The sequence below is a fragment of the Symphodus melops genome (genome assembly GCF_947650265.1).
Source record: "Symphodus melops genome assembly, chromosome: 16".
Classification (NCBI taxonomy): Eukaryota; Metazoa; Chordata; class Actinopteri; order Labriformes; family Labridae; genus Symphodus; species Symphodus melops.
In genome coordinates this window covers 16,810,150-16,822,404 of record NC_136706.1, presented here as the reverse complement: position 1 = coordinate 16,822,404, position 12,255 = coordinate 16,810,150, and the positions used below count along the sequence as shown (strand labels likewise).

At 38.1% G+C, this 12,255-nt stretch overlaps 1 protein-coding gene across 1 annotated transcript in view; it reads right to left on the bottom strand.

Moving 5' to 3' along the window:
• The window catches only part of musk (muscle, skeletal, receptor tyrosine kinase), a 29,421-nt gene that overhangs the window by 3,349 nt on the left and 13,817 nt on the right, over positions 1–12,255 (bottom strand). Inside the window, exons 8-15 of the mRNA XM_079365318.1 lie at positions 11,037–11,328; positions 10,759–10,946; positions 10,088–10,111; positions 9,857–9,945; positions 5,154–5,328; positions 4,564–4,744; positions 4,236–4,427; positions 3,032–3,180 (exon numbers count right to left, since the gene is read on the bottom strand). Of these exons, the coding sequence (XP_079221444.1) occupies positions 3,032–3,180; positions 4,236–4,427; positions 4,564–4,744; positions 5,154–5,328; positions 9,857–9,945; positions 10,088–10,111; positions 10,759–10,946; positions 11,037–11,328 (1,290 nt within the window). The remainder of the gene's footprint in view (positions 1–3,031; positions 3,181–4,235; positions 4,428–4,563; positions 4,745–5,153; positions 5,329–9,856; positions 9,946–10,087; positions 10,112–10,758; positions 10,947–11,036; positions 11,329–12,255) is intronic.

Below are 12,255 nucleotides of genomic sequence, written 5' to 3'. Positions count from 1 at the left end.
TTCTTATAATAGTCTGCCTCTATTAGATTCTCTATCCACAAAATTGGCTCTTTGCTTGTTTATTTGTACATTCCTGTACATATGTTTTGCAAGTTTGTGCTGCGTTGGGAAATGGTAGCACATTCTGTGAATAACTGCCCTGACTAAGTTTTAGAGGTGCCATTCATGAAAACTGGCATTCACACTCCAGTTATTGAGTACTACATTACCCTGAGGAAAATATAACTATAAATCATTAAGTCTGCCAACAGTTAGAAAAATACCAATGCATCAGACAGTGGTTTCAGTGTCTCTTTTTGGCAGCCAGCTTCAATTTGAGCCCACGTAAATTGTGTCTGTGCTTCTAAATTCAGCCCATTATGAGTGCACTTGTGGTCAGTGTACTGCAGTGTATTGAGTCATATTGGCTACAAATCACAGCTCATGTCATTGCTTCTGTTTGTATGTAAAAAATGAATGGGAACTTTGCTGACCTACAGTAACCCAGTCACTGCACCCTCTTTTAAAGACATACAAGTCCCAAAAACAAATATGTCTGGAAGGAATTCTTTGCAAGACGTGTGTAAAATAATGCATGATACTGGAAGATTACAGTGATAATAGTAGTAGTTCAGAATGTAATGTGCTACCATATGAAAGTTGGACTTGTTTTACTTATTTTTTGCACACGCAGGGTGATTCTAGGTTCTAGGGGCCGTATAGGCAAGAACTCATTGGGAGCCCCTACAACTAGCATTTATTATTATTTGCCAGATAACTGCTTTTTCATTTTCCTCCATTGATACATTTTGGTTTTCCCAGGTATAATGTTGCAACGTTTAGCAGAGCATTGAGAGGGAGTGCAGATGGGGCCAAAATGTGCACATTTTGAGGCAATGCTTTGGTTTAAAGTTTGTCAGCCATTGGGGGCCCCCGACCAGCCTTTGGCCCCAAGCTGTTGCCTGCCTTGCCTGTTGACAAGAAGCGCCTCGGTTACGCACGTACCACGTGTTTCGTTGGGCACACGTAAAAATCTCAAACAAAATGATACATAGCAAGTTTGACAAAGGAAGATATAAGGTCCAGCAAAAGTTTCTAAGAAATCAGGGTTCCATATTAAACCTCAACCAACATAAAGTTGCAAAGTCACATCTTTTTTCTTTTCTAATATAAAATAAATCTTGCTATTTTACTGTGTTGTGGCTTGGAGGTCATGCTCAGTGAGTTCATGTACTGTGGGACACAGAGTGGGACAGATCCCCAGAGGAAAAGCTCTGATTACTGCTCCTGGGTGAGGGTTTGTGTATGTGGAGGGGTGGGGGGGTTTAACAGTAGCAGCCTTAGCTGGATCAAAATGGTTCAGTCCATTGCTAAATATACATAACGCACGGGCCCCATCATGCACTCACACATATGTTGTCGAATAATGACATGGAGACATATGGCACCTCCAATTTAAAGTTAGACACAGGCATATCATGGATAATACATGTGTATTTTTACACATGATTTACAGTGTATTATTAGCCGAGAGGTTTATTAGCGGTTAACTAAATTATCTAATCAACCTCCGGTTTCATGTCTCCAGTGACCTCAGTGTTTTAATGTGTTACTCTCCATGAGTCACAAAATATTTGAAAATAGTGTCATTTAACACAGGTCTCATTCTTTGTGTGCCTGAGGTGATCTTATAAACATTTCAAAACCACTGGAGCCTTAAAATGGTACAAAGCAAACCTTTTTTTTTTCAGAACAGCAAATGAGCAATGGCTGTTTTTATTCACTTAAAAATGGGTGTTTAAATATCTTCCTGGAAGTAATGTACATTGGCATGCAATCTTATTGTTTGATAAGATATGGCACTTTTAGCCTAGGTAAACGTTATTGGAGGCCATTTGTGTCACTCACATCACTTCTGTTGTCAGGAAGTAATTTATTTACCGCCAACAGACTTATCTGTATCTCTAAAGAGTTTATAGAACCACAATGACTTGAATGAATGAATCTTGAGAAAAATACTTCATTAAGAAAACTAAGTTTTTCTCTCATCCAAAATATTTTGCCAACATAATGGTTTAAATGAAGAGTTTTCATTACGCTTCTTTGTTTACCGCTTACTCTGGAGTTTAGATTAAGGCTTACGCAATAGATTCTGTCATAACAAAGGACATGTACCGTTACCATGGTCACCATTTCAGTACTTTAGTGCATTATTTTCTGTGCATTAACGGTGAGAATACAAAAAACAAGAGAAAGACAAACTCTTGAAATATAGTCCATTCTTTCTGAGAGAGAACTAGCATGTAGGAGAAATTAATTTGCGGTTCTTATATGATAAGCAGCATGACATGTGATACAGATAAAAGCTTAATTGTGAAACTTAATTTATCGAATATGATGTTGACATTTTGACTAACAATTTTAAACTATCACACTTTTTTGTCTTTTTTTAAGCCACAATGTGAGCTCTGACTCTGTAAAAATCTTAACACTTTATCTAAATTGAGTCATTCTAGTTAAAAAAACCTTTTCTCTGTAAATACCAGGATAAATATATTTATGTTAATTCAACAAAGTACTTTACTAATATTGTTGCCTTGCTTAACCAGAAACATTGATCACGATTATCAAGATTGTATCAAGTCATATATTTTAAAGTTAACCAACTATAAATCTGCTCTTTGCTGATTTTTTCTGTACTTTTCAGTTTACTGCTATACTGCTTTATTTTTTTTAGCAGAAAACATAATCCTTACAACAGAAGAATCATTTCCCACTATGCAACTCAATAGTCAGCAGTTGGATTTTTGTGTTCCTCTCTTCTGGGATTCTTTGTCTGTTTTTGCACTAACCTTTATCTCCCAAGAAAATACTGATCGAGTTAGTAATACGATGTAAAACCCAGCTGTTATTCTGCAGCCTCCCTGGGAATCTCGCCTTCTCTCTGTCTTCTCTCTCTATCTCCTTTCTCTCTCATTCTCTTTTCTCTATCCCTCTCTCTCTCTCTCTCTCTCTCTCTGTCACACACACACACGCACACACTCAGACTGACCTAAGAGCCGTACGATGTTTGGATGGTCAAATTCAGCCATTAGTGCTGCCTCTCTCTGGAAGTCATTCTGCATGTCAGCTGAGGCTTCTTCCTTCAGCATCTTCACAGCCACCATGGTGAAAGACTCCATTGGCAGCAGGCCAGGTGCTCTGTAACAAACAGACATGCACATGTGTTTTTAAGCAACAAAGTCCTCTTGAAACGGGGGGAGACCGGAAGTGTTGGTTATTGGCAGGTATTTAGTACCCAACTGCTTGTGAACAAAAAGTATGAAATTATTTGGGATATTTTATTTGTAATGTATTCACAAACCATGTGTAGCAAATAAAAAGGAACAGTATTAGTTCAGTGCAATGGGAATGTCAGATATCGGGGGCAAACGTACAATCAGTAAAAATTAACACACAAACACACACTTCCTGTGTGTCTCACAAGAGAGGAAAACTTAGGTCAACATGTTGGTTTTTTGTCAGTGTAGATGTAAATTTAGCCCAGACACACACACACACACACACACACACACACACACACACACACATAAACACTAACACATAGTCATTAACAAACATGAACACACACCAGGAAACTACAGGTATATTCTCATATGTCAGGGAAGAAAACATTTAATTCTGGTCACTCCGTAAGTTGTTTTTATTTATGACTAGGCTACTAAATTTTACATCTATGTTCATTAGGGCGGCAGTAGCTCAGTCCGTAGGGACTTGGATTGGGAACCGGAGGGTCCCAGGTTTAAGTCCTGGTGTGGACCAAATATGGAAATTTGTCTGGTCGCTGGAGAGGTGCCCAGGATGATACAGACTGAGCTCCTGCCGCCCCTTTACAAGATTTTTCAGCAGGGGAACTGCTGGAAGGTGTAGTACAAAATCTAATCCTCCAGATTAGTTTTAAGTGTTCATGTCTAGCTGTGTACAGCTTCAGTGTGAAGTGTAAGTGACACCTGTAGCAGCTCGCCTTGTGACTCTGTGAATGACGCAGCAGTTCTTAGAATGACCAGTGGCCTTGATTGGCCACTCTATACTCCTCTCCCTTTGTGCAGCCTGTTTGATGTCTTTCTTTTCTCTCTGCCTGAGAAACATTTATTAACTCTGTGTCTTTAGCTCTTCTTTTTCTGTACAATTTGACTACCATGGAGTACTTAAATAATTAACCCTTTCCTCCCCTTTTCCCTTTGCTTCTCTCTCACCTTGCTTGAAAGACTCGTCCAAAGGCTCCCTCTCCAATGTCTCTAACATATTGGATATTATTCCTTGGATACTCGAGGGCAAGCAGCTTTGAGTTTAGCAGGAGGGGAACCCGCTGGTACATTGGATTGGGATGGAGTCGATCCAGCAGAAGCTCTGATGGAAGCGCGCTCAGGGTTGGGGTCTCCATTGCTCTACATAGAAGAAAATAGATAGTAAATGGACTTGTGATTGTATAGTGCTTTTATAGTCTTGTGACTACTCAAACTGCTTTCACACTGCAGGTTACCATTTACATATATAAAGCTGTGCTTTGTCACTAAATCTAACCTCTTCCTGTTTCTCCACTGCTTCCTGCGCTTGCGGCAGGCGAGGATGGTGAAGATGAGAAAGACTGCCACTGCGAGTGAAGTCAGGATGATTACAATGACAGACATGGAGTAGGCTGGAGAGGATGCCATAGGCGGGAGGCGAGAAGTCTGGCGAGGGCCTGGTGACTCAGACTTCCTCACTGACAGACACAGAAAACATAAGTCGCATTTTTGAATGTGCAGCAAAAATTCTAACCTTTGAAGACCTACTTTCATGATGACTTTTGTGGTTTTTGGTCAACACTGTAAAATCTCAGAACAACCAAACATCTATTTAATTAGTTTTTTTAAATGAGTGCTCTGAATTCAAAATGATTCCTTATTACTTCATCCATGACCTTCACATTGACTTCTGCACTATGCTACACAGCCGTAATGCACTTGCATTTGATGGTGGCAAAAGCTGTTCAGCTGCAAAAAGTTCCAAAAAAGACTCATGAGAGCATTTAAAAAAAAAAAAAATAGAGGGGACAGTGTACACAAAAAAAATGTCGGGAATAGGAACCAGTGACAAAGCAACATGGTGCTGAAGACAGTAAGAGGTAATACCTGGTGCCATGCTTATCTCCCCACACTTTGGTACTGCACAGTACTCCCAGCGTATGTTGGGATTTGAGGTGAAACACCAGGGCTTTTCGCTGATTCCTCCGGGGTTTCTACAGTAGTTGTCTGATTTCTTCAATTCTGGGATAACATCCACAGATAGGCGGTGCTGGTGGGGAACCTACACGACCAGAAGAGAAGAGTTCAGAGGAGAAAAAATATGGAGAAAATCAACAAGGGCAAGAGTTCTGTTGACCATTTCTTAGTAAAGGCTATGAAATGTAATGCAAAGTAAAACACAGTAATATGAAAGGGGACTCAGCTTTCAGTTACATATGGGTAATGGATGAAAAGGGAACAGAACTTCCTTTAGGAACCATTGACGTATTGTCACTAAAATCTCACTTTGTTGTAATTTTGAAGAAGTGATTTTTACTTTTTGCAAGTAGATTTGCAGTGTAGAGTGTCCAGACTCTATGGAATGTCGGTCTTAATGAAATGAGAGTGCTAAGAAGCTTAAAAATACTTTAAAAATCTTGAGGGTCAGTGGTAAGGTTACAATTTAATTGTGGTGTAGGGTGTAAAAAGGTTCTATAGTGAGGGACATGAGGGGTTGTACAGAGGTTTTCTGAACTCTAGAGTGCCAACTTAAACACACTGAACAGCTGGTGTGTCATAAGCTTTGGTCATCAAAAGTGCACTGGCCCAATCTCTGGAGATGTGAAGTTAAAGTATAAGCTAAAGAGCCTGGGTGTTGTTGTAGCTGCAGTGCATGAAGCGAAGACCTCTATGGGTATATTTACGACTGCTATAAGGAATGTTTAAAACAACAAGTCATCAAAGTAGACAATATAGGTAATTGATTAAAACCCAAAATAATCTTTAATGTCATTTCCTGATTCTGCACACATATTGGTAAAGAGGAGGTCACAATTAAAAACAGCCTGGGACCACTTGACACAAACAAGGCTGTTTTTAAATGCATAAGGCTCGCAGAATTTTTTCATTACAAAAATTTCTACAAAAGTCCAAGTACTGTATATTGAAATTATATCCAGATTTACAAATGTCACCTGAAAACAAAAGTCAAGTGTAAATGATGATTAATAATTCCCAACAGTGAATTGATAAAGAATAAAACACTGTGTTAGCTTACCTCTCATATTAAGTTATAATTGTGAGACACTTCCTCTATTGTATTTACAGATTTGAAAAATGGCATGCAGCAAGTAACATTCCCTCTTTTTGAACGTGTGTTTAACTTATTTGTAATGTACTGAATAGTCTCCATTCAAAAGACTGAATCACAGTTTGGCTGCAGTGTCTCCATGACTCAGCACAAAGTAGGACCCACAAAATTTGTAACATATGTGTTTAGCATGTGCTGGACATAAATTTGATTTTGTGATGGAGGGTAACCTACGAGACATGTGTAGAATATTCTATTTCCATTTTTTTTTTAAAGTGATAAAGACATCTGCTCCATGATGCGTAGAAGGTAAGTGCCTTTCAGTCTGAGGTTTTAAAGAGCAACCTTGTGCTGCAGATCTCAGAAAAATACCACCGACTGTTAAATCTAGTAGGAACAGCTGTTACTTTGTGGAGCAGGAGTGCAGGTAAAGAGGTTCTCAATAGTTTCATCTGTAAATCCATGATGAACATTACACAAGCATCTCTAGGAAGATGTTTGGAGAAGGAGTCTTTTTTTTGTTGATTTTGAAATTGGTAGAATTTATCTCAAAATTGTTTTTGTGTCTCACTTCTGTGTATAGTTCCAAAAAATTACACAGGTTTTGATAATTTTATTCCATTTGCCAATTTTAAACTCATCTGTCAATATTTAAATCATCAAGCTCCTCAAGTGCTCAGTGACCTCTTGGTTCCTCTCAGAGTATCAGGTTCTGTTACACGTGGAACATCTAATGGAGACTGTAAATTACCCGTTCGTAATCTACAATCAGACAGAAAGCCTTTTCTGTTCAGAGGATCAAAATGTGGTGTGGTTTACGAGCAGAGCTCAAACTGGATCAGAGCTGTGATCTTTTTAAACTCAACCTGACAGTATTTTTAAAGAGACGGTCTTGCAGTCATGAATGATCTTGAGCATCTTGTTTTTGTTCTGTTCTGTAGTATAATATCTTGTATCCTGTGGCATTAGTTTGCTTGCTTCATACTGGTCATTCACCAAATATTCGACCTGGAAAAACTATAAACAATAATTAACCATGCTAACTCTTTTGACATCAATGATGTGTAAGATATTGGTTAATTGACATACTATGTATAGTATAATGGGGGAGCGTGTGCTTGTGAAAAGTGACTCAAACATTGGGAAAATAATAAAACGATAAATAATGAATAATTATTTCAACCTTCTCAGTGGAACGGTGCAATCAGCTTCAACAGTTTCCTCTGGGAGAAGTGGTGCAGCAGAAATGATCCCAATCAAGTAAGAAGAACATTACATTCACTAAAAAGGAAATGAAGGCTTAAATGCTGGCCAGGAACTAAAACAGGATGGGATTATCTTTTTTGATGATTATCCATTACAAGCTACATTTTGATTATGATTGGTTAGCACATTAGCCATATATATATATATATATATATATATATATATATATATATATATATATATATATATGGCCTATGTATAGGCACATTTTCTTTTCCTTGAAGTATATGCTGAATTCTCACAATCCAAAGTTTTTTAACCTTCTCACTCAGTATCTTTATATCCTGATTTTAGTATTGACCAGTGGTTTCAAAATACTGTAAAACCAAAGCTATTCTTCCTGTTTATATTTTTATAACGTATGTACACTTCAATAAAACCATCTCATGCAGATAGTTATATATAATATATAATATATAATACAGTATATCAAACATACTTGCTCTAAGGTAAAAATCCTGCAAAGAAATCCAAACAACTAAATTTATGTGTTAATGATTTTGTTAAAAAGAAAAAAAAAAGTATCCTATGAAGAAGACCATATCCAACACAGTGACTTTACTATGTACATAATGAAGGGGCTTTTCAAAATAAAGTAGGAAACTCTTGTTCTTTAGCCACTCCACAAATAGAGTTCGGTACTCTCAGAGAAGAAGCATAGTTGTTCAAAATAATTCAGTGGATACCTTCTTTAAGACAGGATCAAAACTGGAGCACATGAATCACTGCAGGGAAAGCTAATAAAGGTGGAAAGGGCAAACGTTTTGTCGCACTACATCTTCCTCTGAGTCAAAAACAAGGTCAAGGTTTAGACTCTAATGAAGACGCAGTGCTTCCTTTGCACCTTCATTAACTTCCCCTGAATATTTTGCGCTCCGGTATTGTCTTTAGAGCTCATCACAATCTTGGCTTTTAAGATATAACCTCCTACATCATATATACTTTAAATACTTTAAAGCATCCCAACAAGTGTATACACTTGTGTGAATTTGTATACCTTCAAAAGTAACACAACAGAGTGGCAACCTTTAAAGCTTCTAGTTCTCACTAAAGGAGATGTGTCACATTGATACAAGGAAAGCTACTAGCACTCCTTTGCAACACAAATACATGAAGTTGATTTTAGCATAAATCCTGTATCTGACAAGGCAAATAGCAACTCAGTGTTAAAAGCTTTGTTTCTGTATATGCAGAATATACAGTAAGCACACAAATATACCACAACATGTGCGTTGTCCTGAATTCAAACAGGATCACATACTGGAACTGATTCCAGTCGAAGGATTGAACAAAGTGTTCTATGCTTTGATGTTTTATATTAAAGTTGAGAATATGTGTCATTATTAAAATGATCAATGAAATTACATATTGGCATGCTAGAAACTGTTTTGTGCGCTATTTAAATTTACACATGGTTTGCTTCTTTGCGTGAGGAATAAAATATAATTTAGAAGTGTGAGCCAACATTGTGCCGAGAGAAAAAGAGAAAGGAGAGGCAATGTGCAAATATTTGTAAATCGCATTACAGAGCAAATGTTCAGTTATTGCCACATACACGTATGTCTGTGTGTGTGTGTGTGTGTGTGTGTGTGAGAGAGAGAGAGAGCGTAACATTTTAGAGCGTGTGTGTGGCTGTGATGGAGTCTGTTCAGCATATGCGTGTGAAAGCTAATTGCTTCCAGAGGCAGGATGTGACATGATGAGCCCCTCCTTCTATGCTGACCTGGCACGAGCACACACACACACACACACACACACACACACACACTGTCTGCACAGGAGAGTAGTAACAGTTCACCCTAACAGACCCTCACTGAGCAAAGCTATAAAAACATAAAGAGGCTTTAGGGCCACAGAGAGTGTGTGTCAGTTGGAGCATGTGTGTGAGTGTGTCTGTGTGTGATTGTTTTTCACTTGTAAGCACTTTTGAATGTTTTTCTGTTCTTTTGGTTGGGTTCAGGAATGTCTAATATAAAACTGAACACCCACCCACAGAATAACAAGAATTAGTTTTGATGATGGCCTTGCAGTCAAAGCTTATAAATCCTATCAACACTTTTACCAGTTCCCACCTTTTTTTTCATTGTGTTTTACATTTTGATTTTGATTTTGAGATAATAGAGTGTACGGTCTTTATGGTGTCACACTGTTACGCACAAATGAGAATATTTATTTTGACAGCATGAGAACACTCTTATAAGCAAAGACTGCAATTAACAAACACTAAAAAACACGAATGCACAAACCACTTTACCTGCTGGCTCCATGACTGACATGGTGTCCCAGACCTTGTGACATTCACATGTCCTTGGTAGAAACGTCCCCTGTCATTGTAGCACGTTGCTGTTTATACAAAACAGAATGGATATGTGATGAATTTGTTATTTATAACTTTATAACTATAATGAACAAACCATGCCCTTATTTTACTGTGAGATAATTTCTGATGAAGCCATACAAATTTATGTTAACATGTCCCGCTTACTTGTAATCTGATCCGTCTTGATGTCTGAAAAGAAACACAAAAAAAATTAAGTATAAAAAGGAAGCACCGCTTTTTAGTATTCTGACTGAAAAAAGTGTATCATGGACAAATGCTATGCTGGGGGTCAGTTTAGCACAGCTTAAATAAAATAACAGAAATAAATGTACAAAGCTGTGATTATTTTGGCTCTGCTAGTTTGAACCTTTTAATGACCTCATCAGTATCTGGGACCAAAACTAAAGCAGGTCAGGTTTTATTTGGCACTTAGAATACAAGTCAACACACTACGCTCCTGCTTTTTTTTTTTTTTTTAACATAATGCTCTATTTCCTTTCTGCTTTTATGCTAGACTGCTGTGCTGTGTCTGCAGTAAAGAGCCAACAAAAGTAAGATAAAGCAGATTAAAGTAAACGAGTAGAAATAAAAAAAAATCAAGATTGACATATTGTTAATTTAACTTAGATTCAATGTGTCAATCAGGGTTTTTTAAAGTAAGCAACAAGATAACAATGTTTTAACAGTGCACAATTTTAGTTTGATAAAAATCTTCTGCATGGGAACCATTTAACAAACTGCTTAGTTCAGCCCCATGGCATTTTGACAGGCGTGTATTGGAAAAATCTTTTCTTTTAAGACGCGATTTGGAGCAGTCTCATTCAGGTTTATCTTACCTACGAAAGGGACATGTGTACAGGCATCAGGGTCCGTGTGAAGACTTGGTAAAGCCTGACAGTTGGGCAGCAGTGAAGAGTAGGACCCAGAAACAGAGCTGAAGAGAGCAGGCTGCATTGACCTGCTGCCGTCTAATAGCAACCACTCTTTATGGCAGTAAAGCTCCTTCACTGCCAGGCAGTGCTCTCTAGTTTAGAAAAGATGACAATTCTCCTTTAATTCACTCTGTCATTATTTCACATACTTTACTCATTAAGTGAAAAAAAAAGCAACACACCTGCAGACAGGTTTAGGGGCCGGTCCTAACCCTGAAGGGTTGCAGTCAGGGAAAGAGGAGTGACAGAGCAGTGAACGCACTGCAGGGCTACACAGCATACTCAGCCCTTCCAGCTCTGTCCACAGGCTCTGAACCAGGTACTCCTGCATGTCCTCGGGGTCCGAAAGTGAAGAGTTAAAAAACACCAACAAATCATCTTGCAGGATGCTGCGGCAGACATCGCCACGATACGCGCTACAGTAGCCTGCGATGCCCTTATAGAGTCTGGTGGAAGAAGACACAAACATGTCAGCTGGAAAAAAGAAAAATACAAGATTTGCCAAATTTAAAGTGCTCTTTTAAAATGTCAAACATAAAGTTGTTCAGTAATAATACATTTCTATTTCTTTCTGCTAGGCTGCCATTAATATGTATTATGGCAACTATGTGCATTACTAAATGAGATCGATGCTGTGTCATGAATGCCAATCAACTTTTAGGTACTCGATCTGAAAATCCATCAGAAGTGTTCTATCCAACCTCTGTTCAACAAACAAACATTTTGAAAGTTGTATTCTTCTTCTCTTGAGAACATGTCTAACAAAGCTTGACTGTTCACGTTTTACAAGTCTGCATGTTTATGTGGGTTATTTCAGCAAACTTAAGACACGTTAATTGCAAATAAATCAAAAGAAAGTTGTTTTCATTTTCTGACTCATACCACTGAAGTAGGCCAGATTGAAGCCGTTGTATTAATGGAAGTCTGCTGTTGAACTGAAACTCAACAGATGAACGGGCACAACTCTGGGATTTCACAGACCAAGAAATGACTGCATTTACAATGCAGACCTAAATCACACATGGAAAAGGAAGGCTTGCCAGGAAGTTGTTTATTGCTAACTGCTGGCTTCGACTGAATTACTGAGAAATTTGCATCCAATCCATGAGCCTATAACGTCTCAGATGATGAAGAAAATTTGGCCTGGACCAAACTTTGTTTGTGTCTTTATTAGAATCTGTTTCAACTGTTCTTATATTTTTTTCAGCATACATTTTATAGGTGCAGGTTCTATTTGACCCCTTTTGAGACATACATTATTATCACATCTATACATCACTTACAGTATAATATACATTGCTTCCTGCTACAACCTTCTCTGACCGCACATTTCTCTTGGCAATTAAGTTCACCAATGTACCCAACTTGTGCATTTAGATGTAAACTGCCAGTCAACTCTTT